The 17,580-nt window shown below is 47.7% G+C and overlaps 1 protein-coding gene across 2 annotated transcripts in view; it reads left to right on the top strand.

Annotated features, from left to right (window-relative positions):
* Nucleotides 1–16,103, top strand: part of Mboat1 (membrane bound O-acyltransferase domain containing 1) — an 87,397-nt gene extending 71,294 nt beyond the window's left edge. Inside the window, exons 9-13 of one of the 2 annotated variants that reach the window (XM_047559629.1) lie at nt 1,188–1,291; nt 4,031–4,095; nt 6,526–6,658; nt 8,754–8,905; nt 14,949–16,103. In XM_047559629.1, coding sequence (XP_047415585.1) covers nt 1,188–1,291; nt 4,031–4,095; nt 6,526–6,658; nt 8,754–8,905; nt 14,949–15,105 — 611 coding nt within the window. In that variant the 3' untranslated portion in view covers nt 15,106–16,103. Of the gene's footprint in view, nt 1–1,187; nt 1,292–4,030; nt 4,096–6,525; nt 6,659–8,753; nt 8,906–14,688 lie in introns of both variants that reach the window. The other variant, XM_047559630.1, reaches the window with a different exon arrangement.
* Nucleotides 16,104–17,580: the final 1,477 nt, after the last annotated feature.

Below are 17,580 nucleotides of genomic sequence, written 5' to 3'. Positions count from 1 at the left end.
GCGCACAGTGGGCAGGCAGGTGAGTCGCCCTGCCCCACCTCTGCGCAGTGGGAGGGTTGGAAGAGTGCTGAGCCGAGTGCTGTGATTGATTGCCCCGTCTGACCAGGGTGGCGGCCATGACATTGGGCGGCAGTAGGAGTTTGGGCATCGCTGTACGGGTCCAGCCACTGGCAGCCCGCTCTGGTCTCAGTGTCCCCACAGGCTCCAGGGCTCTCCTCCCCTGAAGCCCGTCTCTGTCACTCACAGGTTTGTTTCCAGACTTCTGGCACTTTCTCATTTTCTTCGTCGTCTTCTTTGGCTTTTAGTCATTTGGGGAGGATGATACCGAGACTCTTCCTTCTAAAAGAAGCCAGGTCACTTTTCAGTGACCCGAGCCCCAGAGAAGCAACACCAATAGGCAGATGAAGCCTCGCACAGGGTTTTGTCCGTCTCGGTGCCGGGGTGGAACCAGGCCTGGCGAGGCGAGGCCGGCCCTCCCCACCGAGCCGCACCCCAGCCCAGGAGGGGTTGTTTTCTTAGGAGCAGCTCTCCCGAGGCCTCCTAGGTTTGGAGGTGAACTCTTACAGGAAGGACTTCTCTGCCTCTCCTCCAGGTCTAAGACTCCACAGTGCTGGGATTTAATGAGTTTGATGGATTATTTTCTTAAAGACTTCTCACCGAATTTGAAACAAGATAAATGGTCCTGGTCGTGGTGCTGAGTTCATCAGGTCCTACTGGGTTTCAAACCACTTCATGAGGGCATCCTTACGTCCACGCCCTGCAGTCCTCAGTGACCGCTTTGGTCCTCGGCTGGGTCCTGTGTTTCCTACCATCTCCTCTTCTGAGCGAAGCCCTGCTTTTCTCTCTCTTTCTCCCCAGTTGTCGGGTTGGTTAGGAGATCCCGCTGTTCACGTCTTCGTTTCGGTTCTTTGCTCTGATTCACCTCGGTGCTCCCCATCTCTGAGCGTCCGCCATCTTTCCTCTTCGTAGGTGCCCGTGGATGCTAGGAGATGAAAGATTAAACATCAAGGTCACCAAGCAGCCAGATAGATTTCCTGGTTGGTGATGCCAGATCCCTTGAATTTCTTGGGTCCTCTCCCCAGGAAATACCACCTCTCTCTCCACCGAATCAGACAAGTACGCGCATCTTTTCCGGCAGCAGTGTGCCTGCCGTTCCGCACCCTAACGTCTTGTTTTTAAAACCACAGCTGATGCAGTGAACAACGCAGCTGGCTTTGGGTTCAGTGGCGTGGATAAGGACGGCAAGTTCTGCTGGGATCTGCTGTCTAACCTGAACATCTGGAAAATAGAGGTGAGCGCGTCGCCCCGTAGTGCACCGCTGAACCCAGCTGCGGGGCAGGTGGTTTGCCTGGAGCGTGGTTTCCCTGAAGCTCTTCAGCAGAGGACGGAGGGAAGGCTGCTCTGGGAAGGCCAGGTCCAGCAGCCCCTGGACATGGTGCCTCTCTGATTTTCCCCCCTCCTGTTCCTTCGAAGATCCCTGCCTTCTTGATAGCTTCCGTGGTTCCAGGAAGAATGACACCAGAAACCTGGAAGAGAGCCAGGACGCTCTTTCTGTTGTTTACATTCCCCTTCTTTCGGCTGGAACGTGCAGGGGTCGCGTCCTCTGGTTCATGCTCTGCTTGTTTCGGTAGAGTGCAGCCTGGAAGCTCCTGTGTTTAGATTTCAGGATTGCAAGTGTTTTCTGTGGTTCCTCTGGAAACAATCATCAGTGTTTTCTTTTAAGAAGAATTGCCATGGGCTGCGGTTGCAGCTCGGTGGTAGAATGCTCGCCTCGCACGTGTGAGGTGCTGGGTCCGATCCGCAGCACTGCATAAGAGTAAATAAAGGTCTAAAAAAGTACAATAGCATTATTTTAAAGATTGAAAAAATAAAGAACTGTCATGATGCCCAGCTTCCGGGCACTAGGTCCATGAGGTCTCCCTCTCTATTCTGGGACCACGAGGGTGTGTATGCATTCCTCATCACACATGGTGTCTCTCGGCCACCTTGCTTGTGATTTTCTTTGCTCTGTTAGCATGAGGATGGTCAGCGGGGCAAGTTCCAGAGCCATCCCTCGTCCCAGCTGGTAGGATGTGGTTCTTAGCACCCCTGGCCCACATCCCTAGGCAGGCGGCTCCTGTCCTCTGTGGGCTTGGTGTTCCTCCCAACCAGGGTGGGCAGCGTGCCCGGGAGAGCTTGGGCAGAGGGGCTTGGGCAGTGGTGCAGGAAGCCAGGCAGGTGTGGAGATGGAGCGCCTTCCACCCACCGGAAGTGAGGCCCAGAGGACAGTGAGGAAGCCTTTCCTTCCCCTGGGACTCTGGGAGACCTGCCTTCCCAGGGGAGGGACTGCCTTTCACCCCACGGAACGTGGAGGGGTCTATAGGAAGGGTTGGGTTTCTATTTTCTTCTCCTTCTTGCTCTCCCCCTCTTCCTCATTCTTCTTATTTCTTATTTACTTATTTATTTTTAGCATAGCGGCATTGTTACTTCAAAAGGCAGAAGAGCAGGAGGAAGCAGAGACACTTGTACCTGTTGTCTAACTAAACGGCAGCCTGCGTTCAGCTCACATTCCTCCTGTCAGATCCAGCAAACGCTAACTGAGAGCCCACTAGGGGCAGAACACTCATTTTCGGATAGTTCTAGAGTGTCTGGGGCTTCTGTGGGCAGAGGGCCTTGGCACATGTGGCAAGAACATGACCAAGATCCGGGACTGGTTCTGAATGAGGAATAAAACTTTGCCCACCAGTTGTCTCCCGAGAGGTGGGAAGCAGCCCCTTCCCAGCATCTTAAATGAACAGGTTCCAGCCTTCAGAACGACTCTCCCCATGTTTGGACAAGCCCCGGAGGTCATCTGTGACCTCCTCTTCTCTATTTAGACGATGTTGGAGAGAGTCCGGGTGAGTCATGCTTCTTGCCCCAAAGGATGGCCCTTTCACATGAGTGGCGCGTGTGTGGGGCCATGGCCCAAGTTATTAGCTGTGTATTTATTATAAAAGAAAGCCAGGAGAGAGGCGCATTGCCGTGGTATCAGATGTGGCCAAGGGGCCAAGGGAAACATGGCAGCCTGATTTAGTTTAGGTCCCTCACAGCTGTGCTTGTAGCATTTTCTGAGCCATAGAAAAATGGGTAAGCAAAACCCCGTAGGGTTTTGCAATAAAAACAGAAGTCTAAGCATTTGCCTGTCAGTCAGTCTGCCTGCCTGCCTTCCATCTCGCCTGCCTTCCTCCCTCCCTTCCGCTCTCCCTCCCTGCCTCCGCTCTCCCTCCCAGCGTGTCTCACCAGGCCTGTGGGTGGCCTGCACAGGATCTTCTGTGGTTGATGAACTTCAACAGGGAAACTGACGCCCCCACTTCCTCTGGTCCTCCTTCACGTGTTCTGTGCTTTTTACCACTGGCCTGTGATTTGACGGGTTTTTTTTGAACGAGAAGACCCAGTCAATGGTTAATTTGGGGGCGTCTCTCCCCGGGAGGCTGATTGACTTTCCTCGTTGCCGGTTGGGTGATATTTCCCTGTTTTCTTTTCTGCATTGTGATCCCTTCATGTGTAAAGCCTCTTTCTGTTCCAGATACAATTGGAAGCTTCTTTATAGAATTAACTGCCCAGAGTGGCCTGGTTTGCACACGGCCCCAAATGCAAAGATGACAATTACATTTAAAATATCTCCACAAAGGTTTTGAATCCGCATGATCCCACTTCTCCTGTGGTGAATTCCTTTTTGGAGTATTTAGTTTTAAGATTCAGATGACTTAATTTTTTTTTTTTTTAATCAGAGCGGAAGGGAAGCCCACAAAATGTTCCTTCGGTTTTCCTATAATTGGAAAATAAATGTTGAGAAGAACGCAGATTTTTGCGAGCCAAGTTTCAGCTGCAAGGTTGATCCTACAAACACCAGAAAATGTGCCTGCCAGGGGCTGCAGTCCATGGCTCTTGCCTGACAGCTGTCATTTTGAAATACCCCGTTGACTCTGCTGCCAAGGAAATTCTGGAGAGGACTTGCCGTGACTTGGGGTATTTTTAAAGCTAATCATAGGTGTTATTTTCTTCTTTCTAGACTGCCACGAGTTTCAAAATGTACTTAGAGAACTGGAATATCCAGACCGCTGCTTGGCTGAAGTGGTAAGGAAACAGAAGGAGCCTCCTGACTCATGCATGACGCTGGGGCAGGCTTCAGGGGCCACGCCAGGCCACGGCAGTCCTCTGAGAAGCAATGTCATCTGACACTTTGTCTTCATGTCTGTGCCCTGCAAATGAAAAAAAAGAGAAACGTAGTGATTTGAGAAGGTCACAGTGTAACATTTATTTTCTCTCATACTACTGCCATTACTATGTGCCAGTTATTTATTCCTCAAATTAGCTTTGGGAGCTGTTGATCATTAGCCCCACTTTACAGGTGAGAAAAGTGAAACACAGGTTATGCGACTCTCCCAAAGTCACACAGCGTACGAGTGACCAGTCTGAGCCCACGTGGTCTGTCGGCAGGACCAGGCTCTTGGCCTCTGTGCTGTGTGGTTGTCACCTTAAGGACGCTCTGTGAGGTGGCAGGAGTGTTGTGACAGCACCAAAGCCCTAGTGCTTGCTCTGCTCTTCCAGCATCGAGAACTTTAGGGTGGCCCATATATTTATGCTTTTACTTTTCATTTTTGTTGTGATTTCTCTGTCTTTTTGTTTCCCTATATGTTCCCAAATCAGAAGCAATCCTTATTATGGAACTAATGATAATGTCAGAGCAGGAAACTCCCCCAGTGAACTTGCCCGTCACACACATGCAGGGGAGCGTTCAAACATGACCTTTCAAGCAGATTCCCTCTTTTTGGGGGGGTGGGGCAGTTACCGGGGGCTGAACTCAGGGGCCCTCGACCCCTGAGCCACATCCCCAGTCCTCTTTTGTATTTTATTTAGAGACAGGGTCTCGCTGAGTTGCTTAGGGCCTCTCTTTTGCTGAGGCTGGCTGTGAACTCCTGATCCTCCTGCCTTAGCCTCCCCAACCACAGGGATTATAGTGCCTGGCACTATAATCTTTTCGAGTGCAGCGTCTTGGTTGGCCAAAGCTTGGGGCAAGTGGAGAGACGGTGTGTAGTGGTTCCTCCAAAGGACACTCAGGTGACGTTTTCTGAAAGTGGATCCAGTTGTTGACACTTTGACCTTAGCAGCCTTGCTTTCAGTCCCCACTGGAGAGTCATCATGTGACCACTGTTTCTATGTAGTGATCCCCATGTGCTGAGGTCTCCAGGAGTCCAGAGTTCTGAGATGACCAAGCATACTTGTGTCACATAAAAATTTGACAAAAGTGTTTTAAAATTTTGGAAAATAAAATAAAATATTTCATTCATAAAAAAGAAAATACAAAGAATAAGAAACAAATACATAACCTACCTACTACTTACTTCAGGAAGAAATTTTACGAATGGGGTCTCAGTCTTGTGTTTATATCCCTAAATGTGTTCTTTCTCCTCTGATGAAGAGGGAGCCATCATCTGACTTTGGGTGTAAATCAGTTACTTTTGAATCGTCACTGAGGAGCTGGTGATAACTGAATTTCTGTTTCATTTTTTATTTGGTCCTCTCATTTGATGAACTCTGTGGTGGCTTCCCTAAGAGCATCATTGGCTATTCGTGGATGGGATTTGGAGGGGGAATCCCCTATCATTTTGTCTTCACAAACAATCAAAGAGCTAAAGGTCTCCAGGGTCTTTGTGGACATTATCTAGATCACAGTATCCCTAACCTGAAAAGCTGGAATCCAAAATGCTCTAAAACCTGACACTTTTTTAACATTAATATGATGTCACAAGTGGAAAATTCCGAACCTGACCTCAAGTGACAGCTTGCAGTCAAAACACGGGCACATTAAAAATACTGTATGGAATTACCTTTGGGGTACGTGTGCAAGGTGTCTAGGAAGCAGATCGATGTTGTGTTTTGACTTGGGTCCTGTTCCCGAGATGACTCACGGATATGCAGATATTCTCCAATCTGAAAACTTGTGGAATCCAAAATACTTTTTGGGATACTTAACCCGAGCCACTCTTGAAGGCAGATTCCTGGGTCCAAATCTGATGGACAAGTGAGGTCTGAGCAGGTCATGTGACTGGCACGTTGATTTTTGTGCTAGAGTCATTGCCTAGAAAGATGGAGAGACTGAGTGAGGACATTTCTCAGGACCCTTGGCCTGATTCCAGAATTTTCTATGCAATGGCCCTCACTTAAGTTCCCCCAGAGGATTAGACCATGGTTGGAAGCAGCTCCATTAAGGCAGGAACTCTTGTTCAGACCTTCTTTAGACCTTCATTAGGGTCCAGGCCGTTTGTCTGTGGAGGTCGGACATTTAAAATATCCAAAGGCTGAGGCATAGATGACTTGGCTGGTAGTGCTCAGGGGACCCCAGAGCGACACAGGCTTTGTGGTTCTTTGCAAGACCCTGGACAGCGTGATCCCGGCTCCCATCAGAAAGGGACGGGAGGCTTCTGCAGGGCCTGCTCCAGGGAGCAGCGGGGCCGCCGAGGGTCTGTGTGCTCCCCTCTGACCGCTTCCCTCCTCTCTTCACAGCGTCTGCTACGAGCGGGTTCCCTGGTGCCCCACGGTGCTAACCTTCATCCTCTCTGCTCTGTGGCATGGCGTGTACCCCGGGTACTACTTTACCTTCTTAACTGGAGTCCTCGTCACGTTAGCAGCCAGGGCGGTAAGCGTCCTGTGGGTGTTCGGGCCTTCCCTGTAGCAATCTGATGCTTGTATGTTTGTTGGAACCTTTTAGGTCCGAGCAAGAATTGGGGGCAAGAGGGACCGTGGGAATGATATTTTGAAAAGCCAAACGATATACAAAAATCCTCCCATGAGAGAATTTCTTCAGTGCACAGGAACCTGTGATCATTGCAAAAACAACCATTTTATTTTGGTGTCCTTTACAGAGGGTTTTTGTAAAATGAAAGAAATTTTAGGAGCAATATTTATTACCTTAAGAGATGAACACATTTTTAATCATTAAAGGCTGTGAAGACATAGTCTACTTATTATGGATGTTGATGATTATTAATTAATGTAGGCTCAGTAGGACTTCACTTTGTTTAGATCCTGCTTAATTTAACGTTTTATTTTCCTAAGTCTAGAGATAATTCACAGGGGCGGTGAGACAGCAGCCACAGGAGCTGTACCTTTTGGAGACTTACCTCGCCTCTCATGGTCTCCAGTCTGATCCAGTTAACTGTGTAAAATTCTTTGTGAATTTCGCAAATTGAATTCTTTTTTTAAAGACATTATTTTTTTATAGCTGGACATGATACCTTTATTTTATTTATTTTTATGTGGTGCAGAGGATTGAACCTAGTGCCCCACACTTGCGAGGCAGAAGCTCTGCTACTGAGCTACAACCCCAGCCCACAAACTGAGTTCTTGTGGGTCCTTTGAGGAGTCTTTCATCCGTCCTAGATTATTCCTGCAATTTGCTTGTTAGAAAGCCAGGTAAAAAAAGAATGAAAAATGTGATCGTCTTCCAAGAAGATGGACGTATATAGAAGCGATTGCAATTCCAAGTGCTTTTGTGGCCAGAGGCAGAGGGTTGGATTTTTTTTACTTTCAGCCCTGATCATGAGGGTGGTCTTCCTTGCTTCAGATGCCAGGACTGTAGGTGACATTTGTCACACTGTACTTTAGGTGTGAATTTCAGAGCCCTGGTGGAGCGATAGTCGCCCCTTCTTCAATTCATTCATTCTGCGAATCTGTCAGGAGCCACACCACGGGGCCAGTCAGCTTCACAGGTGCCAAGTCATCTGGGTTAGCTTGACATTCGCCTGAGGACTTCCTGCTTTGGTTGGGTGGAAGCTTGTGAGGTCCACATGTAAAGAAGGCAGATAACTGACGGCTGTTTGCTGATGGAAATACCTTTAAAACTAAATGCATGTTGTGCCCATTTGTGTGACACACCGGACAGATGTTTTCCTTTCTCCCATTCATAGTATAGCCACTCAGATTATGAAAGAAACCTAGAAAACAGATGACCAGAACAAACTGGGAAATAAAGGTCAGAGCTTCCTTTGTTAATGTAAGCACCCCCAAAATAGTAACTGTGTTTACTCTTAGAAATAGTAACATCACCCAGAGCAAACAACTCGGGGACAGTGTAGAGGTTTATTGACAAGGTGTGTGTCACAGCATTGTTTGTAATAGCAAAAGAGGCAGTGAGTAGCCGAGCTGACGTTTTCATGATTCACTTAAAATTATAATGGAGATGACTATTTACTGACATTGGAGAAAGTTCATGGTAGATAGTTAAATGAAAAAAGTTCATGATAGATAATTAAAAAATATTAATGCCACTGGGTTAGTCTCACTGGGTTGCTTAGGGCCTTGCTAAGTTGCTGAGGCTGACCTCAAACTTGCAATCCTCCTGTCTCAGCCTCCTCTGCCACTGGGATTACAGGTGTGCGCCACCACACCCAGCTATGTGCCAGATTTTTTTTTTTTTTTTTTTTGGGTGCTGGGGATCAAACCCAGGGCCTTGTGCTTACAAGGCAAGCACTCTACCGACTGAGCCCCTGTGCCAGATTTTTTAATGGTGCTTTTTTCTTAGGGAGGTGTTAAAAAAGAATTTTCTTTTTTTTTTTTTGCTTCATTGTTTCTTGTATTTTTCTACAGCAAACCTGTATTTTCTTGTTTTTAAGTAAGGAAGGCCATCCTGGTATTCTTAGTTGAAAGGAGGACTCCCGTGGTTGGTTATTTTCTGCCGCTTCTGTTCCGCTGGAGTAAAAGCTCTTTTGCCCCCCACCCTGCTTGACTTGCAGGTGAGGAACAACTACAGGCATCACTTCCTTTCTTCCAAAGCCCTCAAGTGTGTGTACGACCTGGTGACCTGGGCTGCCACTCAGCTGGCCGTCTCCTACACGGTGGCGCCCTTCGTCCTGCTGGCCCTGGAACCCACCCTCCGTCTGTACACGTGAGTTCTCTGCGGCCGTCTGGTGCCTTGGTCCGTTTTCTGTGCTTGACGTAGGCTCGGGTAAGTCACAGCAGTGAAGAGGGACTGCACCGAGGATTCCCAAGTGACCCAGGCTGGAAGATGCCCCGGGCGCTTCAGAGGAAGCGCCTGGTCCAGGATACCAGCCTGCAGCTCGGGCGCCTGCGGGACGGCCGCCGGGGAATGCCTTTGGCGTTCACGGTGTCAGCCCGCGGCGATCGAGGCAGGGCAGTGTGAAGGGAGGATCCAGTGCGAGGGCCGCCAGGCGAGCGTTCCGCTCCTCTGCTCTTCCTGGGGAGCGAGCGTGCTGGCCACCACGGGGAGTTCCCAGGGCAGGAGCCGGGCACCGCCTGGCGACGCTGCTGGCTCCTCGAGTGGACGGTGGCCGTGGTCAGTGTTCTTTGTGAGGTGCTGGTTCTGGTGGGGGTGCTTGAGGGATTCGTGTTCCCGATGCCCTCCACGTGGAGGGGTGTGTGGGACTGAGGGTTGAGAGGGAGGCTCACACCGGAGACCCAAGGGCTTCAGGGAGTCGGGCCCTCCTCTTCCAACACCTGCTCTGCAAATGCACTGCGGACCTGTAATTGCTGACTTTTCGTGTCTTACACTGACGTTTAATTGGTTGTGTTTTTCCACTGTTGTGAAATGACTGAGCACATAGTCTGGAAAACTTCCTGTGTGACCTCACCATGAAAAGAGGCTGAGGATAGAATCCGCCCTGAGTGTGGTTGTTGGGACTGTCCTTAGAATTGAAGGAGGAAGACTTGCAGAGTTCAAGCCCGGACCTGGCATGTGGCTTGAACTTGATAAATGCTTCTCCTGTCATCTGACGCGTGGCACAGGCTACTCAGGTTCCGTTTTGAACATAGCATGGTTACAAAAGAAAGCAACCTGGAATAAAGGAAATGCAGTGCCATTGTCAGGGCTCAGAAAATGACGCCTCGAGCTTTGATGCTTTGTCATTCAGAATGCTTCGAACTAACAAAGACCAAGGTCTCTCTGCAGCCCCCACCCTGACCCCGGTCTCTTGCCCGTCTTTTCCCCCTGCAAAGTGCAATAAGGGGCTTTCTCTGAAGTTTCCCTATCTATGTAAAGGCTGGGCTCTCCAGAATAATAACTTGCAAGAAAAAAGACTACAGTTGACATACATCCAGCATGCAGGCAGACTTTGTCCCAGATGGTTGCCTGTTATCAGGGCCCATTCTCCCCTAAAAATCATTTGCTCTCCCTCTGGAACTGCCCGCAGCTCCCACTTCCCTGTCCCCAGTGAAGAGGATGTTTAAGCTTCAACCATCTGGCCCTTGACATGCTTCATGTGACCCCATGCACAGTGCATATAATAAGTCTGTACCCCTTTCTCCTGTTAATCTGCCTGTTTTCAGTTGTTTCTGCAGACGCAAACCCTGCTTAAACACATCTTATTTGTGAACTGGGGATTCCCTGGACTGGTTAGGAATGGATTGAAGAAGTTTTTTTACTGCCCAATACATGTATGAATATCCAAAAGTAGGATGCTTTCCTTAAGGTTATAGGAAAAGAAAGCAGAGGGAACTGTATAGCACTCATCAGTAAAGTCTCTTCTGCTACATGTTTCCAAGATATTAGTCAGGTGGTGAGAAGTCACCTCGGTATGACATGGAAGGTGTGCTGGGTCGTGCACAGCGTCCCTAGGACGCCAGGAGAGTAGGAAGAGTTACAATCTCCAGCCAAACCAGAAGCCCTCCGTTCAGCCCCTGCAGAGGTGGGAGCCACATCGGCTCTGGCAGAGGAAACTTGACTTGAGCACCTTCACTGAGGTCCCCCGGAGAGCACACCCTCCATGCCGGCCCTCCGTGTTTGGCGGGCTTTACCTTGTACCCTCCCTGGGCAGCCCTGGGTCCCAGTTACATTTTCCTTACATCGGACCCTCAGTTAAGCCAGCAAATACCCTCTTTGGCTTTGCACTTTTAACACCCCCAGACGCGGTCTTCAGTCCCGGGGAGCTGTCTGCTTGGGTTGTCCAGGGTGTTGTCGTGGGTGTGAATTGTTCTGGTCGGCTCTCTGGTTCTAGGTGTTGAGTTGTCTGCATATTAAGGACAGGATTTCCCCCCATGAGCCTGGGATCCTAATCACGCAATCCTGCGAGATTTTTCAGGAATGTATTTGTCATGTTACTGCAAAAATGTTTGTGTTTGACGGAGCCTCACTTAGTACCTGCGGCGTGCTGGATACCGCGCTGGGAGCTGGGGCTGGAATGCCAGCCAAACAGAAAAGTCATTCCTGCCCGTGGAGGTGGCAGCCTGGTGGGAAGGTAGATAAGGGTTGGCAGAGTGATAAACACGCCTGAGTCTGTGCTCCGGGTGAGCAGCACAAAGCGCCAGGGGTCTGCCTAACAGGAATCTGACTCAGCCTGGGTGGAGGGGCGGCTCTGGGGGACACGGCATTTGAGCTGGGTCCTGGGGGCCATGCAGGGGACCGAAGCTCAGGTGTGCGAGTGCCGAGGGCGAGGCGGGCTCTGTGGGTTGTGCTTCTGAGATGGGAACAGCATGGAGGAAGCACCAGGCCGTGAACTCCAGAGAAACACGGACGTGGGCCGAACATGGACTTTGAAGTGAGCAGTGGTGGGCTGCGAGTGCGAGGGTGTCCGTCTGCCCACTTATCCGTGAGACTCAGAGGGTGCGCACCACAAAACTCACACAGCAACCAGGAGTTGGCTCCGAGTCTCCTGCTTTTAATGGCAAGATCAGCAGTGTAATCACTAAAAATTTCCTGAGGAGAAGCTATTTTGGAAGCAAATTACTGCTTGCAGATCAAAGTAAGTTAAAGACATGTTTGTGATAACATGCATTTAACCAACTAAAGCATATGCTAATTCCTGCACTTAGGCAGAATCAAATTGTTGTCAAGCAGCTTTCCATTCCTTTAAAAAATAACCTAAGATATGTTTTAAAACACCTTTGTTGAGGATAAAACAAATTTTTTTTTTTTTTTTTTGCCAGTGTAGTCCATTGGAGTTGCTCTAACGTCATGTTATATGCATATATAATAACACATGTAGTACACACTGCATGTGAAGTTTCCTGTCTGGATCTGTCTGTCCAACAGAAGCTTCTATGATGACTGACATCGCTTTTCTCTGAGCATTGGACGCCCCATATATTAGCCACCATCACGTGTGGCCATTAGGCATTTGGTATGTGGCTAGTGACTGAGGAAAGTGAACTTTCAATTTCATCCAGTTTTTAAAAAAAATGTTGTTTCGGATGTTGATGGACCTTTATATTATTCATTATTTATATGCAGTGCTGAGAATCGAACCCAGTGCCTCACACATGCTAGGTGCACTCTACTGAGCCACAACCCCAGCCCCAGTTCCGTCCAGTTTTAACAGCCACATGTCACCTGTGGCCTTGGTAGGTTGATTGCACCTCAAAACGTGTTTTCAGAATCTCTTGAGAATCTGAATCTGGTCAAAGAGTCAAAATTGCCGGCCTGTCAGGGAGGGAGCCTCGCTGCTTCAGGATGTGCGCCTCCCTGGGGCTCACTGCTGTCACTGGTTGCCAAGGACAGCCGTCCACTGCCTGTTTATTGCCTGCCTGCATCGCCTAGCGTCCAGGTCCCTCATGTGCTTCATGTTTGTGTCTAGTCCACCTTCGGTCTAGAGTGACCTCAAAGTACAACTTTGAATTTCTCAACTTTTTTCCTTTGTGTTTCGTTGTTTTTTTTTTTTTTTTTTTTTTGTGGTACCGGGGATTGAACTCAGTGGCTCTCAACCCCTGAGCCACATCCCCAGCCCTTTTTTGTATTTTATTTAGAGACAGGGTCTCACTGAGTTGCTTAGTGCTGGGCTTTTGCTGAGGCTGGCTTTGAACTTGTGATCCTCCAGCCTCCTGAGTTGCTGGGAGTATAGGCGTGGCCACCATGCCTGGTGCTCAGCTTTTTTCCTTTGAATTGTCAGTGAGCCCTGAGTTTAATGAACACTTGACTGTATGATGATTGAACCCAGGAGTGCTCAACCACTGAGCCGCATCCCCAGCTCTTTTTTGTATTGTATTTTGAGACCAGGTCTTTCTAAGTTGCTTAGGGCCTCGCTAAATTGCTGAGACTGACTTTGAACTCACGATCCTTCTGCCTCAGCCTCCCAAGCCGATGGGATTACAGGTGTGCACCACCGTGCCTGGCCACTTGACTATATTACTGGCCACTTGACTGTATTACAAAAGAAACTTTCTATGAAATTATTTTGAAAATATAAATACTCATACAGTAATTTGTCTTGAATTAGAGAACACTTTCTTAAATTCAGTGTGTAAGAATGTTAGAATCTGGGAAGAAATTTTGCAGATAGCAAACTCAGCAATTTAGCGAGGCCCTAAGCAACTTAGCAAGAAAGATTGTTGACTCATGGCCATTCTCCCAAGGGAGTGCATAGAGGGTTAAAGTCTTTTTGTAGATCCCAGTTTAATGCTGCATACATTTTTTCTTTTACTTTCTTTTTCTTTTTTTCTTTTGTGTGTGGTACTGGGGATTGATCCTGGGGTGCTTCATCATTACCATTACCAACCCAGCCCCTCCAATTTTTTTTTTAATTTTATTTTGAAACAGGTTCTTACTAAGTTGCTTAGGGTCTCACTACATTGCTGAGGCTGGCCTTGAACTTGGAATCCTCCTTTCTCAGCCTTGTGAGCTGCTGGGATTATGCACCACCATGCCTAACTAATGCTTCATGCATCTTGAGCAGTAAATGTTTATTAAAACATTAAGTGAATGAAAATCTATTACTACTCTTGACTAGTCTGCAAACCATTTTAGGGAGATTCCTCTTGCTAAAGGATCAGGCAGTTGAGGGCATATGTGCCTTCTCTGGTCTCATGTGCCTGAAATTATACCAAAACTAAGGAATGATACACATCTCACTATGTTTCCCCGCTTCTTCCAACACTACATCTCTTGACTCTTAAGAAAACATTGGGGAGGAGGGCATTTGGGTGTATGCCTATAATCCCAGTGACTGGGGAGTCTGAGGCAGGAGGATTGTGAGTTCAAAGCCAGCCTCAAAATTTAAAAATAATAAAAAGGGCTGGGGATGTAGCTCAATGGTTAAGCACCCCTGGGTTCAATCCCTGGTGCCAAAAAAATTTTTTTAAATAAAAAATAAAGGCACTCATTGGAGAAAGCGCACATTCCACCATTCCAAATGGATCCAGAATAGTTATGCTAATGTGGGCTATTTCTAATTACATGCATTTATTGATACACTGTGTCCAATAAATATCAGTATCCATGTTGTGCACACTGCTGAATGATGTGTTTTTGCAATGAAAGTAAACAAAATCTCAAACGTAAAACTTGTTCCTTACTTATTTGGATGGAAGTTGTTTTCAGGATTATAGACTAGTTTTCAAAATCAGAATCCTTCCAGTTCACAGGACACACAAGAAGAACCCCTCACTCTTAGGAAGAACGTGCGGGTGAAAGCGTTTGTTGTATTTGTGTTTGGGTTGGAGTTTGGCCTTGTGCATTTTGAACATCGAGGATTTCTGGCTGATGGGGCTAATTCTCTTGGTCTGCTTACCATGTCAGTGGGGCAGTATGACGCTTGTCTGCCGCTGGACTGGTGCTCTGCACAGCTTTGAGGGGTAATCTGAAGGGTGGTCGGGGCAAGCCTGAGCAGGCTCATGGACCCCTGAAAGCAGCGCCTCCACTTACCTACTGAGGATGAGGTGATCAAGTGATAATTTCCCATTTATGTCGTTGGAAACATAATTTTTGTGTGTTTTTATTCCTAGGTCCATGTACTTTTACTTACACATCATAAGTCTCCTGATAATACTTTTTCTGCCAATCAAACCACAAGCTCATATTCAAAGGCAGCCTCAGAACGCAAATTCTGTTAATAAGAAGAAAGCAGACTGATACCTCCAAGAAAGCTGAACAAGTAAAATCGCAAAGCATTGGAAAGACCACGAAAGGGCTCCAGGGCTCTCCTATGACTCAGAGGCTATGTTTACATGCATTGTTTTTTTTTTTTCTTTTTTTTAAACTGCAGGGAATCTTTTTCTGAGGCCTTTTTGTCCGTTTGGATTGGCTGTGTGCGGTTTACTTGTTTGGACATTTTCCAGGACCTGTCGTGGTGTGGAGGTGTGGAGACAGTCTGTTCCGGGTCACCAGGTCTTTGCTTTTCTGACATGGTTTCCATCTGCTGAAGTCTGGATGCTGCATCGAGGCCTCGGCTCCAGAAGTCAGAAGGGGGTCGCTGAGAAGGTGTCCTAGACGAGGCCAGCCGTGGCTGTTCATCGGAAGCTATAACCCCTTTGACATGTGACATTGTTTGTTTGTGGATACAGTGACTACACTCAGAAGACCCCAGAGGAGAGGGATCATGGAGAAGGGTTTTCAGGTACTGAAAACTCTGCAAGCCAGGAGGATTACCCCTGAAAACGTGGATGGACTGGGGTGCCCTCGGAGAGGCTGTGTGTGCCCCAGGAACGTAACCCTTTCCCTTCTCTTTTTCTGAACTGAGCCGAGATTGGACTTGGGCACCTCTCCTGTGTGTCCCAGGAGCCGCGGAGGGGGCTGCTGTTTCCATTTCACATGCACCGCTTTCAGGATGGCCCCAGGAGACCCCGAGACTCCCGTCACAGGCAGCCGAATACCCTCTGAAGAAATCCCTTTAAAACAAAATTTAAACTTACACGGGAGTTTGGTAAGAAGCAGAAGATGTTTCTGTCTTCTCCCCTCATTTCTTGGAGGCGTTAATGACCATGGTCTTGACGTAGGCAGGGACTGATTTTCATTTTTCCAGTTTCATAGCTGATTAAATCCAGCTTTGTTTTAGTTGACTTATCATATTGGAAAGCAGAAATTTAAAGACACTTCTATCTTTGTTATGAATGTATTGCGGCTCCTTTTGGGTACTACTATTGGGTGATATTCTATGTGGGAGAAGGAACATGCTATTAAATATTGTGGAAAATAATGATGATAATAATAAAATATATGCTGCAATGATGTGCCTTCAATCAAACAGCTTGGGAGGAGAAAATTTATTCAAATCAGATAGTAAAAATTAGTTTCTCACTGAATAAATACTATGTTTCTGTATAAAGAAAATGTTTCCGAATGTAAGTGTTGCTTTTTGCTTTGAAAGACCGGGTATTCAGAAGTGTGTGTGTGTGTTTAATAAATGTGCCCAAAGTTTTATTGTTTTATAGGACTTTGTAGGAGTGTGGCTTTATTTGCCTAAAATGTGAGCATTATAGCATGCTCAATTTTTACTATATATGTCAGGCACTTGGATGGTTTGGTTTTCGGTATGATTTCTGATCTTCATTCCAATTTTGCAGGTGGGGTTTATTTCCTCTGTAGAGAAGGAAGCGGAGAATTGGACATTTGCTCAGTGCCCTGTGGTCAGGGTTCGTGGTGGGGCTGGCCTTTGATTGCCAGCCCATCTTGTGACAGCCGCTGGCCATGGGTCTTCCCATGCAGTGTCCTGCTGGTGCTTCTCCGAGGACAGTGGAACCTGAAAATGATGTGCTTATCTTCTTAAAGCATTTCCCAGTCCTGGTGCTGGGACAGAGTCCTATCATCCTTCCTCTGTCACTGTTGGGGCATTGGTCTTAGGACCCCTTTAGATACCAAAGTCCAGGGATGCTCGAGTTCCTTAAATCACTTAAATTGTTTAGGGAAGAATAATAATAATACGTGTTCAATACAGATGCCATTCCCACCAACACTTTCAGTTGTAGAAGCCAAACCAGCACAAGAGGGTTGGTGGTGGGGCGGGGGGAGCCGAGTGGAAGCCGGAAGCCAGAGGGAGGTGGAGCCCTGGGGAATGGAAGCCGGCGGAGGTAGAAGAGCAGGTGGGAAGGCCGGGGAAAGGAGAGGCCCACAGTGATGATGGGGTAACATGAGCCAAGAAGGAGTGTGTGTGTGCGCCAGCGCGTGAGCCTCACTCCTCTATAACCCGGACTCGCGGGACAACCCTCCTCCACAGTCCCAGGAGGATCCCAGTGGCAGACGAGGGGATGGAGATGCCTAGAATTTATCAGTGTCTCCAACAGGAATACCTTGAGGTGTAAGACCAGGCAGAGTGCACGTCTTGCACATTAGTGAGAAAGACATGTCGCCATGGCAGGACGTGTGTGCGATAGTGCATGCTCCGGTGGAGTCTGAGCGCACGCTGTGATTTATGGCTTACGACTTATGGTCAGGTTTCACCGAGCTTAAGTCTCTTCAGTGCTGAGAGAGGAACTTTGGCACTGAGAAGAGAGGTGACCGCAGGGTGGCCAGCTGTCAGCGAGAGGCTCTCATTGGTACTAAAGGACAGTGCATAGACCCGTGATTACAGCCTTATTCTCCTGAGACATGTTTACCCATAGGGAAATGTTTCAATTGAGGACCAGAGTTTTAAACAGGTTGGGACTGTTTTTATTGCCTTAGATTTCTATGTTGCCCCAAATGTAATGTAATTTAATAAAAATGTATTGGATTGGTGAGCTTTCTGCTGAAAAGAAATACATTTTCTGTTTTCTTTTCAAAGCCAAATCTGAAATGCTCTATCTTAATGCTCTGTTTATGTTTGTGTATGTTTTACTTTTCCAATAACCATAAGGAGCAAGAATATTGTTCCATAGTTGCAAAAAGCAATAGATGGTTCTGTTTGAGATTTTGGCTGGTTA

Source organism: Sciurus carolinensis, chromosome 7, assembly GCF_902686445.1.
Source record: "Sciurus carolinensis chromosome 7, mSciCar1.2, whole genome shotgun sequence".
Taxonomy (NCBI): domain Eukaryota; kingdom Metazoa; phylum Chordata; class Mammalia; order Rodentia; family Sciuridae; genus Sciurus; species Sciurus carolinensis.
The sequence above is the reverse complement of the archived record's forward strand: the minus strand, read 5'-3'. Positions and strand labels throughout refer to the sequence as shown.